Raw genomic sequence first — 19,906 nt, 5'->3', positions numbered from 1 at the left:
CCATGATAAAAATGGGATTTACTCCTGGCATGCAAGGCAAGTTTTAAAAAATACAAATCAATCAATGGAACACATCACACTGACAGAATGAAAGATAATAATGACATGATTGTCTCAATCAACAGAGAAAAAGTATTTGAGAAAGTTCAACATCCTTGATTTTAAGAATAGTTTAGATGATGTAGATGCTGTTCCTCAACATAATAAAGGTCTTTTATAGAAAATCCTCCACTAATAGAACCAACAGGAAATAGCTGAAAGATTTCCCAGTAAGATCTAGTGCAACATAAGATGCCTATTCTGACCACTTCTATTCAACATCTCTTTGAAAGTGCTAGAAAAGGAAGCAGATATCAAAAATAAATAAGAAGTATCTAAATAAAAAAGGACAAAGTAAAGTCAACCTCACTTCTAGATGACATGATTCCACATGTGGAAAACTCCACATTACACACACATTCACACATAAATGATCACAACTAATAAATGAATTTATCAAAAATACAACAATAAAGGATACAAAGTCACACCAAAATCAGCAACTCCTATACACAAATAATAACCTAACTGAAAAAAATAATGTCACTTACAACAATATCATAAAATAGAAACAAATGGGGGCTGGAGAGATGGCTCCGAAGTTAAGAGCATCAAATGCTCTTTCAGAGGTTCTGAGTTCAATTCCCAGCAACCACATGGTGGCTCACAACCACCTGTAATGAGATCTGGCTCCCTCTTCTATATACATAATAAATAAATAAATCTTGAAAAAAATAGAAACAAATGTAACCACAGAACTAAAAGACTTATACCCTAAGACTTATAAAGCATCTATATAAGAAACTGAAGAAGATATAAGTATATATAGAAAGATAGTATATGTTCATGGATCAAAAGAATATTGATAAAACACCCATACTGTAAAAAATGACACAGAGATTTAACATAATATGGAACATACCAAAAATCTTGGTAGCACTCTCCACAGAAATAGAATAAAGACTTAAAATCCAAATGGTACTATAAAAAAAAATAACTGACTAGATAAGGCAATATTGAAAAATTTGGAAGCAGTACACTTCCTGATTTAAAGTGACATTGCAATCTGGGCATGACGGTATGTTCCTATAATCCCAACACTCAAGAGGCTAAGAAAAGAGGGTTCCATGTTTGAAGCACTAGGGCTGGATAAATGGCTCAGAGGTAAAGGGTACTTGTTGCTCTTTCAGAGGACCCAAGTTCAGTTCCTAGCATCCACATGGAGCTAACAACTGCTAACTCAAGTTCTAGGGGATCTGACACCCCCTTCTGGCCTCAGCAGACACCAGGCATGCACATGGCACACATACATACTTACAGACAAAACCCACATATAAAATGAAAATAGATCAATCTTTTTAGAAACAAATTGTGAAGCCTCTTGGGCTAGACAACAAGACTGTTTCAAGTTGTCTTTCAAAACTAATCAATTAGTAATCAATACAATAGCATACTGACACAAAAACAGAAAAAGACCAATGAAACAGAATAAGGAGTCCAGAAATGATACAAAGATTGAACTAATTTTCAACAAGGGCATCAAGAAAACCAATAGTATCTTCAATAACTGATACTAGAGATAGTGGATTTTTATATGCAAATGATTGAAATCGGGCCATTGTATCCTGTATAAAAATCAACTTCATGGGCAGAAGACCTAAATCTAAAACCAGAAACCACAAAACTCCCAGAAGAAAACATGAAGAAAAAGCTGCTTGCTATAACCTAGAGGTTATAGATATCACACCAAAAGCCCAGGTAACAAAATAACAAGTATTACATCAAAATGGAAAGTTTCTATGCAGCAAAGGAAACAGTCCACAAGATGAAGCATCAAACAGTGGACAGGGAAAGTACATTTGTGAATGGTAAGTGGTTAACAACTAGAATACTTATAAGGAGCTTTATGGGCTGGGGATGTATAGCTCAGTTGGTAAGGTACTTGGGTAGCACACACAAGGCCTTGGTATAATGCACAGCACCACATAAGCAAGGTGTGGTCTTGCATGACAGCAATCCTAGCATTCAGGAGGCAGAGGCAGTAGGACCAGAAGGTCAAGGTCATCTTTGGCTGTGTGGAGCTTTTAAGGGCAGTTTTGTGGAGTCGTTTGAAGAGGTGTGGTGGTCATGGAGGAATTGTGTCACTGGGTGAGGGCTTTCATGTTTCAGAAGTCTCAAGCCCTTCCCAGAGCACTCTGTCTTCTGCTTGTGGTTCAAGTTATGAGCTCTCAGCTTCAGCTCCAATAGTCATGTCTGCTGCTTGCTGCCATACTTCCCTGCCAAGGTAGACTCTGATCTCCCAGACCCATAAGCCAATTAAACCCTTTCTTCTACATGCTGCCTTGGTCATTGTGTTTTATTACAGCAGTGGAAAAGCAACCAATCCAGCTTATTAAAGAAAATCAAATTTCCAGTATTTATACAGTAAAGACCTTAGTTAATAGAAATTTTGCTTATTGTAGAAGTTCTATTGTTGCCAGCTGGCCAACAAATTACTGTGAAGTCTTTTAAAAAGAGAATAATATGGCTTTGTTTTGCTTGTTTTTGAAACAGGGTCTGTAGCCCTAGCTAGCCTGGAACTTACTACATAGATAAGACATTCTGGCCTGATTTATTCACCTATTCCCACCTTCTGAGTGCTAGGATTTAAGATGTATGCCTGAAGGCCAATCTGTGGGGCATTTTCTTGATTAATGATTGATGCATACAGGCCCAGCCCACTGTGGGTGGTGCCATAGAAGAGCTGGTATTCTTAGGTTGTATACAGGCCATGAAGAGCAAGCCCATAAGCTATGTTCCATGCCTCCACTTCAGCTCCTGCCTCCAGGTTTATGCTTGAGTTTCTATCCTAACTAACCTTCAGTGATGGACTGTGTCATGGAGGTGAACAAACCCTTTTCTCCACAAGTTTCTTTAGGTCAAGGTCTTTGTCACCTCAATAGACAGCAAACTAGAGGCAGGAGAATGGCCATTAATGTAACAGTGTGCAAATCTCATCTCGAATAAATCCTAGAGACCAGGTGTGGAAAACAGTCCATATCCTATCTTTTAACTTTTACTAAAAGGCCATATCTTATCTTAAGTGTTCCTACTACACAGGCATAATAAAGAGGGCAAGAGCAAGCTTTCTGAGGCCCTGGATATGTTTACAGCATGGATTATGGTAATGGTTTTACAAGGATAAACTTATTTCTAAATTAAGCAAACTGTATACATTAAATATGTACAACTTTTGTATGTCAATCATACTTTAATAATGTGGAATTATTTTTAAGACATACTTTGAATTATACTTTTAGTATGGTTTAAAAAAAGTCAAATAGCCTAAATGGATATTAAATGAAAAGACTCCTTCCTACACACTGTGTCCTGGTCCAACTCCCCAGAGACAACCATTGTTAGAAATCTCCTGTTTCTCCCAGATATTCCACACAGGGACAAGCAATTCCGTTCCATATAAATGGATTTTTAAATGTCTATTTTCTAGACCTGACTTAGGGTACACTATGGTGTTCTATTTGAGTCCAAAATTATCATGCAAAGTCCTCCGGTGTGGCATCAAATGTAAGTAAAACCCAATCATAAGAACAGCTCAGTCACAAGAGAACGTGCCCTGCAAACACAAGGACCTACATTCAGTCCTCAGAACCTAAATTTTAAAAATGCTGCATTTATACATGGCACACACTTGTAATCCCAGTCCTCAGGAAGTGGAGACAGGTGGATCACTGTAGCTTACTAGCCAGCCAAGCTAGCCTACTTGGCAAGTTCCACGTCAGTGAGACCGTGTCTTTGGGGAAAAAATGAGGTAGACAGCACCTGAGGAATGACACCCTTCATTGTCCTCTGACCTGTACATACGCATGCACCCAGGCACCTTCACAGACTTGAACGTACACACACAGAGAACAAGACCCCAAAGGAGCTACAATAAGATGACAAAGATGTGTCATCCACTAAACTTTTCAAGAGAAGTCAAGAGAGAATACTCTTCCTATGGTAAGTATGAAGGCTTGAAGCGTCACCTCACAAGCATGTGACATGTAAATAATGAGTAGTATGATGTATCAGGGAAGGGCATTGTAGTTAATTATTTGGGCTAAAAGTAATGGAATCCAAAGTTAATATTCACATATACACTTATTCATATATTTACATGTACATTTATATTCATATGAATGCATCTAAGGTGCAGACCAGAGGAAAAGTACTTACTTAGAATGTACAAGGCCCCAGCTTTAATTTCCATCAACACACACACACACACACACACACACACACACACACACACACACACACAATCTCGATACTTGTTACTTTTTTTCATAGCCCAAAAATTTAGCCAAAGCTGAAACACCCTAAGAAGTTGTTCGCTTACTCTGCTTACCAGCTCTGCTGATAAACTCATAATCAAGAGTTATCCTCCACCTGGGGCCATATTGGTATCTGAGGGTCACACTGCCTCAGTGGCCATGCTAACCTGAGTGGCCTACACTGCCACCTGGGGCAATGATGTCATCAAAGTCAGGGCTGCTGCCGAAGGTCATATCTGTGTCCATGGCCCTTTTGCAGCCAGGGTCTGTGTTGATGTCCATGGCTCCTATACCATTGAAGGCCATTTCTGAGTGGCCTGTGCTGCCACCTGGGCCCATGGTGACATCTGGGCCTAGGCTGCTACCTAGGATCATGTCTGGGTCTGTAGTCCTACCACAGCTGGGGTCTGGGTTGATATCTGTGGCCCATGGTAACACCAAAGACCACATGGATGCCTGGGCTCCAGGCTGCAACCTGTGGCCATGCTGGTGTCTGAGGGCCATGCCACCACCAGGGCCATGCTGATCTGGGTGGCCTGTGCTGCCATATGGGACCATGGTGTCATCCAGGCCCTGGCTGCTGCCTACCACCCTCTGGGTCCGTGGCCCAGCAGCAGCCAGGGTCTGAGTTGATGTCCATGGCCCCTGTTACCACTGAGGGCTGTGTGGATGTCAGCGGTCTGGACAGCCACCTGAGACCATGTTGGTGTCCAAGGGCCTTGTTCCTACAGGTACCATACTGATCCGGGTGGTCTGTGTTGCCACAGGAGCCATGGTAACATCCAGCCCGAGCTTCTGCTAAGAGCCATTTCTGGGTCCATGTTCCCACTGCAACTGTGATCTGTGATGATGTTCATGGTCCATAATGCCACAGGTGGTTATAGGGACCATGAATGTTGAAATCTGAGGGCCATGCTGAGCTGTACACCCCCTCACTGGCCCTGGAATAACTGGCCCTGCCCCTCACCGGACACTGCAGCAGGGGAGCTGGCCTCATCCCCTCATGGGAGAGCTGGCCCAATGCATGGGCCTAAGAGAGCTAGCTCTGCCCTTGGCCTGAGGAGGGTGGTCCTAGTGGCCCTGACTGATCAGCTCAGCTACCACCCTGGGTGGACAACAGCAGGCTATCCCAGAGGAGTTTTGATGAGGGTCCAGTGATGATGGTGTGCCAGAGGCCTTAAACCAAACCAATGACTCATTTGCTTTGAACATTTTGTGGGAGGGGCTGATTAGACAAAAGGGTATACTGTATGACACACTGCAGCTCCCAGGGCTACTAGGATGAATGAAGAGGTGTTGGAGAAATGGAGGATCAAGGTGGGGTTTTTTGTTTTGGTTTGGTTTGGTTTTTGCTTTGTTTAATTGACTTTAGGGGGAAAGCTGCAGGGGTGAGGGGAGGATCAGGAAGGACTGAATGGGATTGAAGTTCATGATGTGAAAGTCTCAAATAATCAATAAAGAATTGTGATATTTAAAAAAAAAAAAAAAAAGAGCACCATTTAGGGCTGTGAGGCTAGTCTTTCCTGGCTGATGGCCTGGGGGCCAATGTGTGATTATTTGAGATCTGGCTTAAGTTTTCTGTTGTTCATTTTGTTTTTCACTTAGCAGCTTTGTGTTAATAGAAAGTCCATTCACAAGAGGATTTGCCTGGGATTTCTGTAATAGAAGGATTTGCAACAACAACAAAAAAGTTATTATTATTGGTAATAAAATACCAATATTGATATTATTACCAGTAATATTGGTAATCAACAGTCTCATTCAGAGGAAAAACAGAACACAGTTCACTTGGCTTACTACTTTTCAGTCCAGCATGTATGATCTTTCTCTGAACAAAAGGATTTCTCACACTTGTTTTTCCTTTAAACTTGCTTTGTTATCCATCAATAAGGAAAATGATGGATGTCTCCTTTGTCTTTCAGGCCCTTCTGACCTATAAGACTGACCCAGCCATGAGAAAAATGTTGAATCATCTCTACTTCTATATCATGCCTGTGTTTAATGTCGATGGATACCATTTCAGCTGGACACATGTAAGTTGCTTTGCCTATACAATTGAGAATAGGGGACTGAATAGGTCATATAAAAGTGGTGAACCTAGCCAGGCAGTGGTGGCGCACACCTTTAATCCAAGCACTTGGGAGGCAGAGACAGGCGAATCTCTATGAGTTCAAGGCCAGCCTGGGCTACAGAGTGAGTTACAGGAAAGGCACAAAGCTACTCAGGGAAAACCTGTCTTGAAAAACAAAAAAAAAGTGATGAACCAAGAAAGGAGTTGGCTGATAAGCCCACTAATGGGCTCAAGAGACATGAGAGGCTTCCTCCTCAATCATTTCATAATTTGATTTTGCATAAGATTTCACAGAAATAAAGATCTCTCTTTCCAAATAAATTATTTTTAATAATTTATTTATTATAAATTATTAAAAATCACAGGCATCACCTAACCTATTCAATTTGCCTATAAAGATAAGCCAAAGGAGATGGAGGTGAAAAGAACCAAAATATGTTGTATCAAATTGTCTAAGAAAAAAAAAGGCCAAAAATATAGGAGACACTAGGATGGTGTCAGAAAGCAGAGTACGAGGCTGGGTCAGGGCTAATCCTCGCCTCTGTCTTCTCCTAAGCTGGTCTGTGCATAGAGGAACTCACCCCAAAGTGATGTGGTACCTCTACCCACCAGGCAACAAAAATACATATGAATATCCTTTTGTGGTGACTAGTTTTAACTCGCAACTTAACATAATCTAGAATCACCTGGAATCTAATCAGGCTGGCCCGTGGGCACATCTGTGGGGGATTACATGGATTGTTAATTCATTTAGGAAGACCTAGCCCATTGTGGGTAGTACCATTTCATGAACTGGGCTCTGAACCTTAGAAGAGAAAGCTAAATGCCAAACAAGCAAGCAAGGATGAGTTTATTCTCTTCGCTCAATGAGACTAGCTGCTTGAATTCCTGTCTTGATTTCCCCCAAAATGATAGACTGCAGCCTGGAATTGTAATCCAAGCAAATCCTTTCTCCTCCAAGTTTCCTTTCGTCAGGGTATTTTCAGTCACAGAAGTTGAAATGAAACTAGAACACCTTTTAAGTACCTTGTTCTCTGCCTGATGTTTTAATCATATCTAGGATCGATTCTGGAGAAAGACAAGGTCAAGAAACACTAGGTTTCGCTGCCGTGGAGTTGATGCCAATCGAAACTGGAAAGTGAAATGGTGTGGTAAGTGTGAAGTGACGGGGTATCAGAACCTTGGTGTGGCAAGTGTGAAGTGACGGGGTATCAGAACCTTGGTGTGACAAGTGTGAAGTGACAGGGTATCAGAACCTTGGTGTGGCTAGTGTGAAGTGACGGGGTATCAGAACCTTGGTGTGGCAAGTGTGAAGTTACTGGGTATCAGAACCTTGGTGTGGTTAGTGTGAAGTGACTGGGTATCAGAACCTTGGTGTGGTTAGTGTGAAGTGACTGGGTATCAGAACCTAGGACCCCACTGGTACCCTCTACAAAATGATGGGTCTGGAAGGACTCCACTAGGAGACTGATGCAATCATGTGTGAAATCCTCACAAAGACATAGATTAAGGCTGGAGGTATGGCTCAGAAGGGGAAACTCTGGTTGGATTTTTAAGCACCACAAGTATAAATAAATAAGTGAAAAAATGAAAAGACATGGGTAAGAACACTATTGCTATAGTTTTCAAAAGAAATTTTTTTAAAAAAAATGTTTTTTTAATATGCAAAAAAAATCCAAGTTTTAAATTTGTCGACCTGATCCTGAAAATTTGCCTTGCCCAGCTTTAATACAAGGGGAGGTGCTTAGTCTTGCTGCAACTTGATATGCCATGCTTTATTGATATCCATGGGAAGCCTGCCCTTTTCTGAATAGGAACAGAGGAGAAGGGGGTGGGGGGAGGGGAGGGACAGGTAGAAGAGGAGGGAGGGGAGACTAAGGTTGGGATGTGAAGTAAATAAGTAAATATTTTTATAAATTTAAACACAGATAAAAGCAGAAAACTGAGAAGTAGTTGCCATTCATAGACCTAAACTAGCAACAAAGGTTCACTGTGGGAACTGGTTCAGTGTTTCCATACATGCCATCAGAGCAACACTGATCCTGAAGGAACTTAGACAAGTGGGATGCCTAACTCACTTCCAATCTGCCCGGCGACCTGAACACCCAGTTAGCTCCTGAGCCTTGAACCAACTGGTGAGACACTTCCTTTCTTCATGTGATGTAAGCAATTTTGTTTACATTTGTGAAGAAGAGAATGCATTGTATGAATACAGTGTGGTATTATAGATGTCTTTTTGGATCTGCAAATTATTTCCTCCAAAATAGACTAAGTCAGTGTGTTCATGGTAATTCTCTCTGAATATTTGTAACATCCCTCCCTAATTTAACCTCCAGGGACTTTTCAAAGATGATTACTGTGTCATGAGGATGGAACCCTCAGGAATGGCATTAGTGCCCTTATAAAAGAGGCCAAAGGAATTTGATATCCCTTTCTTTCATGTAAAGATACAACTATAAGGTTACAACTATGAGAAAATTGGTCCTCACCAGATACTGAAATATCTAATACCTTGATCTTAAACCCTCTATCCTCTAGAAATTTGAGCCGCAAATTTCTATTTACAAATTACCTAATTTGGTATATTTTGCTCTAGCACCAGAATATACTTAGATATTCCCTCAATCCTCTAATTAAAAAAAAGTGTGTGTGTGTGTGTGTGTGTGTGTGTGTGTGTGTGTGTGTGAGCACATATGCATATGTGTGTGAGAGTGCATGTTCCTATATGCACACTGGGGCCAGAAGAAGGCATTAGATGCCCTCCTCTGCAACTCTCTCAGAACATGGGGATTATGTTTTCTTGGCCAGGCTAGAAGTTAGGAAGCCCAGCAATGTGCCTGCCTCTACCCTCTCCTGGAGCTGGCTTGTTGTGTGAGGGCTGGAATATCCACTCAGTCCCTGTGCTTGCTCGTCAAGCACTCTTGACTTGTACGGAGACATTTCTCCAGCCTGTGATACTTTCTACAATCCCCTTTCCATTTTCTCTGGTGGAGGCAGTCGTAGTCTCAAAACGCCATGAACGTTCCACTAGTTAGCAGTAGTTAGTAAGTGCCTGTGTCCACACGCACATCACATGTGTGCCACGGTCATCTCAGTACACAGGAAAAGGAGCTGAGGAGCAGGCAGGCAGCTCTGCCGAGGTAACGTTAGAATGTTGATTATGTTCAGTTACAATGAAAGGAAAACCTTGCTGCTTGCTGTCCTTCCTGAACCCAGCATGTTCCCGTCATACATATTCCTTCTTGATTTCTGTGTTTCCACTGCAGTCTCGACTAGAACTCTTTTGATTCTTCCCAATTTTTTTTAACCATTGATTTTTTCTGTGATTCAACACTCAGGACATAGAAAGGATTATATCAAACTTTACTTGCAAAATAGACTGGTATAAATAATGCACAAATGTAGGCAGCCAGGCCAGGACCATCAGTCCTTGGATCTCTACAGTGAATTCGGGTGATCTGAAAACAAGGATGTGCAGACTGCTTCCCTCTCAGCCGTAGGTCTATCCCACTATAGCTCTGAGCTTAATTAATGAGACAGGGAGCCACGCTGAGGGAACTACTGTAAGATCATGAGTATGAAGTAAGTATGAGCTCCCTGAATAAACTCCAAATGAGCATCCATAACACAAATACCCAGAACCAGTGAAAACACTACAGAGTCAATATCAAGCTGAAAATACAACTGTTTCTTTCTCCCTAAGTCAGTGAGTCTCAGGTGTAAAGAGCAGAATATAAAACTGCTTCTTCCTGTGAAAACCCTGAAGACTCCCATATGGTAGTGGTTACGCTTTACGGCAGTGGAGTGGAGAAAACAGCTCAGAGAGAACACGTGGCAGTGGGCAACCTTTCCAATGCTTCACAGCTCTCAGGGGGACCCTTGAGCCCTGAAATGAATACTACTCTGAAAGACCAGCAGAGGGACACGTGAAGGGGTGCTGCAAACTGGGAGTCCCTGCAAACATCTCCAGCGTTCTTGAGCATATTTCTCTCCCACAATCCCTGTGCTTCTGTCTTTCCTCTGTGAACTCTCTTTGGGGTATGTCATGAGCACTGGTCTCCCCAAATTGGAACAAATCCAGAAGTAAGGCAAAGCTTTAACCCCTGAAAAACCAAGTGTTCATAAACTTGAATTACTATTTAGAAAAACCTACAGAACAGGAGAATATGATTACAAAACATATTTCTAACAAGGGACTTACATGTGCTATGGGGACTCATATCTGTAATATAGGAATTCGTGTAATATAGAAGACTCAGATCTATAATATAAAGACTTGTGCCTATATGATGTAAGGACTTGTATCTATAATATATGAACTTGTTATCTATAGAATAGAAACTTATATTTATAATGTAGGACTTATATCTATAATACAGAAACTTGTATATAAAATATAGTACTAATATCTATAATATAGGACTCCTATCTATAATATGGGAACTTATATAGATAATGCAGATAATTGTATCTCTAAGTATTCATACCTATAATATAGAAAGTCATGTCTATAAAAGGGTTCTCACTGCATGACAACCCAGTTTAAAAACATATATAAATAATTTAAGCAGATAGTTATTAAAAGAAGATATTTCAATGGACAATAGCATCTGAATATATCCTCAGAAATGTATATCAAAACTATACCAGGGTGCCACGTCACATACACTAAGACAGATAGTAAAATAGATAGTAAGTGTTGGTGAGGCTAGGAAAAACCTGAAGCTTTCAAACTTGCTAGTGTGGAGTGAAATGCAGTCATTTTGGAAACAGTTTAGTATTTCTACCAAAATTTAATATCGAGCTACCATATGACATGGCATTTCTACCCCTAAATATATACCCAAGAGAAATGAAAATGTCAAAATGTCAGCCATACAAGGACCTGTGAATGAATGTCCATAGCAGCAATGTAAGCAAAAAATTGAGAGAACCTAATGTCTACCAACTGATGAATAGGTAAGCCAAATATTTCCATGGAGGAAGGAACATTATTCACTGTCAGGATTCCTAAGTATGTAGCTGAAAGAGACTCCTGTAACAAAAGACAGATTAATGAAGTCAACATGAGACTCCCGTTGGCTAGGACGAACCCTAAGCAAAGATAAGGCAGTACTCTGGCCCACTCAGCATCATCGACCAAGAACAGACTGTGGAGATCGACTAACATGAGCGGAACTAGAGATCAGTGTGTTAAATGAAACTCTGAAAAATGAACACATTTCCAGTCTTTTGTAGATCAAATTTAAAAATCAACTTCAGCAGGGAAGTAGCAAGACAAAGGAAATCATCCTTGGGCTGAAAGTAGGAAAGAGCTGGGGAATTAGCAGTGGGAAGGCCTGGTTAGTAAGTTGGTTATGTAAGTTTCCCTGTTCGGACTCCCAAGATAAGGGCCCACAGGCATCTCCAGTGATGTTTCTGTCATTTCGGGGGGAGAAGGGGGTACATCTTTGTGAATATATGTCTTGCTCTTAGGCAAACAAGAAGGAGCGGTCTTTTCTGCCTCCCCTCCTTAAGTGTCTTTACTCAACAACTCTTCAGATTCAGAGGAGGCATATTCTGGGCTCTTTTGCCATGGTGAACTATTTTTTTGGAGAGGCAATAAGAAGAAATGAAGTACTGACATGTGCTTCAATGTAGATGAGCCTGGAAAACATGGTGCTAAGTGAAATAAACAACTCACCAAAGGCTAATTACCATAGCATTGATAAGAAGTACTCAGAATAGGCAAACCTATAGAGACAGAATAGATAAGGGATTGCCAAAAGCTGGCATGAGGAGAAACATGAGGATGACTCCCATTGAGTCAATGGTTTTATTTTTGAGATGATGGAAATATTTTGAAATCCAATAGAGGTGGTGACTGTGAATGGAGTAGAAGCCATTGAATTGTCCACCGTTAAGTAGTTTTATGGCATATGAGCTATAGCTATTATAAAAAGGAACAATGACACTCTTATAAAAGATTTCTTAGCTTCTATTGAGGAGCACTTAGACATCTATTTAAATATAGTCTCTCTTTAGAATATTCATTTACCTAGTGTTATAAACTTAAGCCTAAGATGGAGATAATTGTGGGGTATTTTTTTTTTTTTTTTTAGAATTTATTGGTATGTGTTCTATCAAAAAAAAAAAAAGACCTCCTTTGGATATGCAGATGTCTTTTTTATTTAAAAAATTGATATGCAAATATTTTGATAGATCATCTGGGGTGAGGGGAGAAACCTCTACAGGCTGGTGGCCTCTAGCCAACGCCTGGGAAATGACAAAAGCCACTGGCTGGTGTCCTAAGAGGCCGGTTCCTCCAGCTGGAGGACTTTTGTTTCAGAGCGCTGTACTGAGAACCTAAGCAGCATTGCCCTGAAAATATAAAGAATTTCAGAGACTAAATCGAGGACAAGGAGAGGAGTCAGGGAACACATTGCTAGATTGTCTATGGGGCAATTGGAGTTCAAAGATATATAAGGAGGATTTTAATCCATCTTTCCAGAAAGAATATACATTCTCGTTAGCATTTGGTAAGAGCAGTCATTGCAGGTGTCCAATGTAATCTGAGGATCTGCTATGAAAGAGCCCAAGAAAAGGCTGAGTTGGCCTCAAGAGAAGCTGAGAGAGAGAATTAATCCATATCATGTGCTCAGAGGCCTGGAGCCTACAGCAAGAAGATGCTGCCAGGGGAAACTGAGAAACTTTTCATCACTGAAGATGTACAGACAAGCTCTGGATAACTGTGGGCTGAGAACGACAGGGATAAATACATGACAAAACAGACACCTGTCACGGACACTGTTGGTGGTGCATATGTAATGTTAATCCCATGTAAGATAAGATCAGAACAGATATTAAGCGCCTTCCATGTACTACATGCTGAAAATTATATCATGAATTCCTGAAATAATGAGTTCACACCCAACTTTCAAAGAATTATTCGTGATCCTAGAGAAACATGAAGTGGAAATCTATTGGCTGTTCTTGGTCTTTGGTTTGTGGCCAATTAAAAGTGAAAAGATATATTTATTAAATACTATCTTTTGTGAAAGTTAGAGAAATTTTTAAATTATAGTCTATTAACTAAAGTCCTAAGTTTACTTGAGCTAAAGCTCATATATTAAAGGAATTTAAGAATCTGGAGTACAGTGATTTGGAAAGTGATGTCATAAGGGGTTTGCTCCCCATTGGTGGCTAACATTTATTAAGGATACCTCCCGTGATAAATGAGAGACATGAATGTCTCATTGGTAGATAGCATCATACTGTGTCACTAAAGACAAAACTAAGAAAGAAGTTGGGAAACTTGCTCAGGAGAACCCACGAGTTGAGCCATGATGGGAAGTCAAGTCTGTGTCGCCTGTGTTCCTGTTTGTAACCACAGGTCTGACCCCCTTAGGGATTGATCAGCTTGCCAGAAATGGTCACCATGACTCCAGTGCATAATTAGTTAGATAATGGGCATCTCTGAAGGAATACTTCAGGTTTCAAAAGAATAATAGAATTGCTTTGTCCAAAATTTTAAGACATACAAAAGAGATTGCAAATGTGTGATAAGAAAGAAAAATATATATTATCCCCCATTGCTATGAAATGCCTTGGGCCATCCCATGCCAGTTGTTTTGATCTACAAGCCCATGTAAAATTTGCAATGTGGTGATAAATTCTCCAAGGAGGAGTGTGTTGTTTTGTTCCCCTAGCCAAAACTTAGCACCTTCCCATGCGGAAGATATTTTTCTAACTACACTTATATTAACTACACTTTCATCAAAGGTATGGCCCTGTGTGGTCCTGAGGGTCTGTACAGGCTTTATCCCTGACTCCTATACCTGAGGATTCTAATCTGATCTGTTTCCCATATAACACCAGTAGAGCCAGCCTATGGGTGGGAGGATCAGCAAACAACCCACACCTGCCTTCGGCTTTTCTTGTTTTTGAGACCCTTCTTGCATATTTAAATTGATATTTTGATCATTTAGATGTGTTTATAGCCAGAGATTTTTGTCAACATACTTGTCACAATTCTGTCATATTACCAGAAAATCCAGCTATCATTTTCTTTTACCTAAACACAATTAGAATTAAATTGTCCCTGCATGCAGATGATTTCAGGACCTTCTATCATCATTCTAATCATGTCTAAAGTAACCTTACCTGCCTCTAATCATGTAGAACAAAGCAGTATGAGACCACTTTCTTCTTTGCTGTCTCCTACAAGCAACAAAATTCTAAGAAAAATATCAGAGATTTTAGAGAGGACTTGGTGTTCCTGCCGGAAACCTGAGTTCTGTTCTCAGCATCCACATGGGGTGGCTCATAACTCCCTGTAAGTCCTGCTCCAAGGGATGTGCTGCCCTCTTCTGGCTACCGCGGGTACCCACCCACAAGCAGCATCTTTCTCTACTGTTTCCTACCATTTTACTTGTTCTTTTAAAGTCATTATCTCTTTGAAACGTTAAGCGACTGTTACTCTGTCTCAGTTGCATTTCTTGACTCCCTGAGGTGTTGTTAATTCCTTCCAATGCTCCTGCAATTCAGCAAACTTAAACACATTTTTTTTTTGCAAACTTAATTCTTTCTTCATAAGCAAAACTGAAAAAAAAAGCTTTGTTTCCAAAGTTTAAAGGAAAAACAAAAACAAAGCTTTCATTTTCTTCTCTTCCTAGTCACAGTTTTCCAGCCACATCACGAACAAGAGCTGTTTTCTTTCTCTCTTGTAAAGTTGCTCTGATGTTCTTTTTTCTAATCTAGTAACTGATTTTGTGCAAAAATCAGTTCACCTCCATAGTTTATAATCCACACTCCTTATTAATGACCTGCCCAGTTACTTTACAAAATGACCTTCTGACGAACACAGATAGTAAATGATGTTTGGTATACACAAATGTTCGTTTCTCTCATCAGTCATATGGGTAAACATGTTAAGTAATACCATCCATTCTGGCATTATGAGTAAACACCTTGGCTGAAGTGTGTGATGGGATGATGGTGAGGTCTGACAATCACTGGGACAGCACCATGTAAAGGCCATGCTTTACAGGGCAGCACAGACTGTGACGGAATCTCTCTTTGGGCCCTTGGGACACTGGGCTTGGGACTCATTTTTAAGTGCAGTGAATTTTACTGCCTCTGTTTTAGCTGGTGACTCTCCCAGGCTGCTCAGGCTTCAGGGGGCCTTGACTGCTGCCTGGAGCAGAGTAAGGATTTTGGGTTGGGGGGGGGGGGTCTTGTTGTTTTGTTTTGTTTCTTGTTTTTGTTTTTTGGTTTTTTTTTTTTTTTTTTTAGCTTTTGTCAACTAATCCCTTTCCTGCCTGCCTTACCAGATGCTTGTCAGCCCAGGCATGTCTGATTGCTTCCAGAACAAGTCACACCTCTCACTGTCTTCCTGCCACCTCAGCGGCACCTGAGAAGTCATGTTTATTTCTTTTTAACACTTCATAAACATTACAGTATTATGTTCCTTCTGAATCACTGTTACTCAATATTTTCTGATTCCTGATTCCTTTTCATGTGTATACTTATTTTAATCTAAACTCTTTGAAGTAACTATTCTATTTTTTTTTTAATATTGGTCGATGTAACCCCAGATATTTGATATACACAAATATCAGTGTACTTAGAAAGCGAAGCCAGAAGCATCAGGAATTCTAGGCCAGCCTGGGCTATGCAGTGATAGCCTGTCTCAAACACTAAAGAAAGAAGTTGGCCACATTTGTACACTCCAGTAATCCCAACACTTGGGAGATTAAGCGGGGAGCGTTGTAAGATCAAGGCCAGCCTGGGCTAAATAGAGAGATATGTCTCTGATAAAATAAAACAATAACAAAAAACGTCTCACAATACCATGTACAGTGAATATATAGAGTGAAAAAATTAAGAATCTCTCAAAATGCCACGCAGCTGTGGGTTAACAATAATGTTCTCACCTTCCGTTCTTAAATTTGTTTTTTTTTGTCATGTGCCGATGGCAGCTGAAATGTATCACCTCACCTTCCTGCTGTCATGCGCAGTACCTGAGCACACTGCAGAACTCTAGAGCATCGAAGTCAGGAGAGAAAAAGATGGCATGTGACTGTTTAAGGTTTTTTTAATATAAGAAGATTTTATTTTATAAGATGAGGAAAAAATACCAAGAACATTTCCTATAGTAACCCCCACAGAGCTTATCAGGCAGATGACTGAATTAGTGCGTTTGTTTATTCAGCTATTTATTGAGTGGGTTGTGGAGGAGACAGCAATGAATAAAATAAACTAGGTCAGGCTGTGATAGGTGGTCTGAAAGAAACCACACAGCAGGGAAATGCGAAGAAGCTGCTCCTGGTGGGGTTGGTTAGCTATCTGAGGTAAGAGAGCAAGGCCTAGGCTGGTGACACTGGAGAGCGGCGGTGTCTGGGGAACGGGCCATGCAGGCAGCTGGGACAGTAAAGTCTCCAGTTTGGGAAGAGCTTCAAGATGCTTAGACAGAGAGGCAGGGAGACAAGCATGGCTGGTGCTGAGGCAGTTAGTGGGTGACGTAGGTCCTGCACCATAGTAAAGACTTCCAGTTCTGCTCTGAATGACATGAGCAAACTCCAGAGAACGCTGAAGAGGCAGTAACATGCACTGACTTACTTTCAAGAGAACATCCTGGTTCTGTGTAACTACTGTATTTTAGAGGCAGATATTTGGATTCAAATCATATTTTTCCACTTGAAAGCATTGTTTCAAAAATGTAATAAGAAGGTTGATCTAAGAATATGGCTCTCAAGCCGGGCAGTGGTGGCGCACGCCTTTAATCCCAGCACTCGGGAGGCAGAGCCAGGCGGATCTCTGTGAGTTCGAGGCCAGCCTGGGCTACCAAGTGAGCTCCAGGAAAGGCGCAAAGCTACGCAGAGAAACCCTGTCTCGAAAAACCAAAAAAAAAAAAAGAATATGGCTCTCTACATTCTTAGACAAATGTGGTACATAACAGAATGAATACTAAATGTAACTATATCTTCATTGCATAAAGAATGAAGTGTTCTTTAAAAACACAAAATGGAAATAAGCACCCTTGAGGCCTACCAATTTAAATCTTGGTCTCACCAAACACACCCTCACAGGGACATTCAGAATAATATTTAACCAAACATTATCTGGACTCCATACCTAGCCAAAATGGCACACATACACACACACACACACACACACACACAAATAACTATCACAGACACACTATGGTAGAAATATATATACAGACAGAAATATCTGTATATATCCAATAAAGTCAGAAAAGCCTTCACGGAGGACATAATAGGGTACTTAAATATTAAAAATACATTTGGCAAGAAGTGCATTCTAGGTAGGAGAAACACATGGAGGCCTTAAGAGTATTACTTAAGGTATGGCAGGATGAAGCATGGCGAGAGCAGTGAGATGCCCCACATGGCTGGGAAACACAAGAGAAAAGCTGTAGGTACCCACAGCTAACACACATGCTAGCTACGTTGAGCTCCTGTGCCGTGTCAAGCTCTGCAGCTTTTGTTCTAGAATCCACTATGCTCTAGCTGGCATTGTGAGTATATAAGGCTATGTCACAGAGCAAGCCGCGAAGAGTCACAACACACCTTCAGGGTATATCAGTTCCACTGAAAGATTTTGAAAGAAGAATTCTTTTTGTCCAAAAAACAACAAAAACCAATAACAAAAAACCCTACACGTATAATTGAATGGACTGTGCAACTCACATGAATTTTGAAGGTAAAATGGAGATTGTCAGCGGGTTCGGAGTTTACAGTCTGTTGGTTTTGCCTATTATGGGTATTTTGATGGAAATGGTTGACAAACACTGAGTAATCAAGAGCCTCTGCTCGCATTCTGTTACATAACAAATACCAAGACTATAAGCTTATAAAAAAAAAAATGGGGTTTGGCTTCTGTTTTCTGAGCTCTCAGGCAACAATCAGTGGGTCCTTTTGCATTCCTGCTATGGTATACTGTATTGCCCATGGAAGAAGCAGCTGGGAGAGGGCGGGCAGAATGAGACTTTCCATCTAGAGGGAGTCAGGACTCAGTGAAAACCAGAAGCCCAGTTTTGAGCAGAGCATGGGAGGTATTTGTAGCAATTAAGGGAAAGACATGTAATGAGTAATGAGATATAGCCCTGAAACACTGACGAGATCTTAGTTAGTGTTTCTATTGTTGTGACCAAACACCATGACCAAAAGAGCAAGTTGGGGAGGAAAGGGTTTATTCGGATTACTCTTCAGCATTGCTGTTCATCACAGAAGGAAGTCAGGACAGGGACTCAAACAGAGCAGGATCCCGGGGACAGGAGCTGATGCAGAGGCCATGGAGGGGTGTTGCTTACTGGTTTTCTTCCCATGGCTTGCTCAGCCCACCTTCTTATAGAATCCAGGACCACCAGCCCAGGGATGGCACCACCCACCACAGCCTGGGCCCTCCACCATTGATGACTAAACAAGAAAATGCCTTACAGCTGGATCTCATGGGGCATTTCCTCAACTGAGGCTCTTTCCTCTGATGACTCAAGGTTATGTCAAGTTGACACACACAAAACTAGCCATTACAAGATCTTTCTGAAGCAGTGGGACTCACAGCTCCTGGCACAAAGGGTTAGTAGGAACTCTCATAAAGAACCGCTGTCAGCTTCACATGAACAGAGAGGAGATACAAAGCATGGCGGCAAACCTGCCCACGCCCCTTGGGCTAACGTCTAAGCTTTTTATTTTGAAAATGCAATATAAGGAAGCAGGTAAGAAGCTGACTAAAGTTACTTGTAACAAAACGATCCAAACACTGAAAAAGCATTTAAATTATATATTCAACTGGTGAGACGTCAGGAAGCCACAAAAATTGGTCAAGAGTTCTTCCAAATATATATATTTTTAAAAAGCTTATTTATAAGAGGCCTAGTGGCTCGGTGGCTAAGAGCACTTTACTGCTCTTGTAGAGGACTCGGTTTGTTTACCAGTCCTGAGATGGCAGCTAACAGCCCAATCCCCCAGCTCCAGGGTACCTCACACCTCTGTGCCCTCCATGGCACTACATGCACGTGATGCACAGACAGACATGCAGGCAAAATTTTCATGCACATGAAATAAAAATTAATACATCCTTAAGGGGAGAACATTTATGAAAAAATTTTAGACAGTGCTGGGTATGGTGGATTATGCTTTAACCCCCAACCCTTGAGACCCCGAGAAAAAAGGATCGAGTTCAAGACCTTCCCACGTTCGGAACCCTTACAGAGTGGGTTCTGAACCAGCCTTGGCTACCTAACAAGCTGTCATCTTAAAAAATAAACAAAGAAGAATAAACATGAAAAATGAAAACAGATCTAATATTGACTGTATATACTTAGGGCTTCATGGTAGTTACAATTGCAACAAGCTTATAAAACATATGAGTCTGTATGTAAATATAACAAACTTATGGAGGGAGAAATCTACCAAAATACATTGATAGTTTTGTACTATTTTATCTTCTTTGAAATGTCCCTTTAGTAATATATAGT

At 40.9% G+C, this 19,906-nt stretch overlaps 1 protein-coding gene across 2 annotated transcripts in view; it reads left to right on the top strand.

Annotated features, from left to right (window-relative positions):
- The window catches only part of Cpa6 (carboxypeptidase A6), a 315,011-nt gene that overhangs the window by 252,422 nt on the left and 42,683 nt on the right, over positions 1-19,906 (top strand). For both annotated transcript variants that reach the window (XM_006974688.3, XM_076563702.1), the window contains exons 7-8: positions 6,275-6,385; positions 7,484-7,574. In XM_006974688.3, coding sequence (XP_006974750.2) covers positions 6,275-6,385; positions 7,484-7,574 — 202 coding nt within the window. The remainder of the gene's footprint in view (positions 1-6,274; positions 6,386-7,483; positions 7,575-19,906) is intronic.

Source organism: Peromyscus maniculatus, chromosome 2 (assembly GCF_049852395.1).
Source record: "Peromyscus maniculatus bairdii isolate BWxNUB_F1_BW_parent chromosome 2, HU_Pman_BW_mat_3.1, whole genome shotgun sequence".
NCBI classification, from domain to species: Eukaryota; Metazoa; Chordata; class Mammalia; order Rodentia; family Cricetidae; genus Peromyscus; species Peromyscus maniculatus.
The sequence above is the reverse complement of the archived record's forward strand: the minus strand, read 5'-3'. Positions and strand labels throughout refer to the sequence as shown.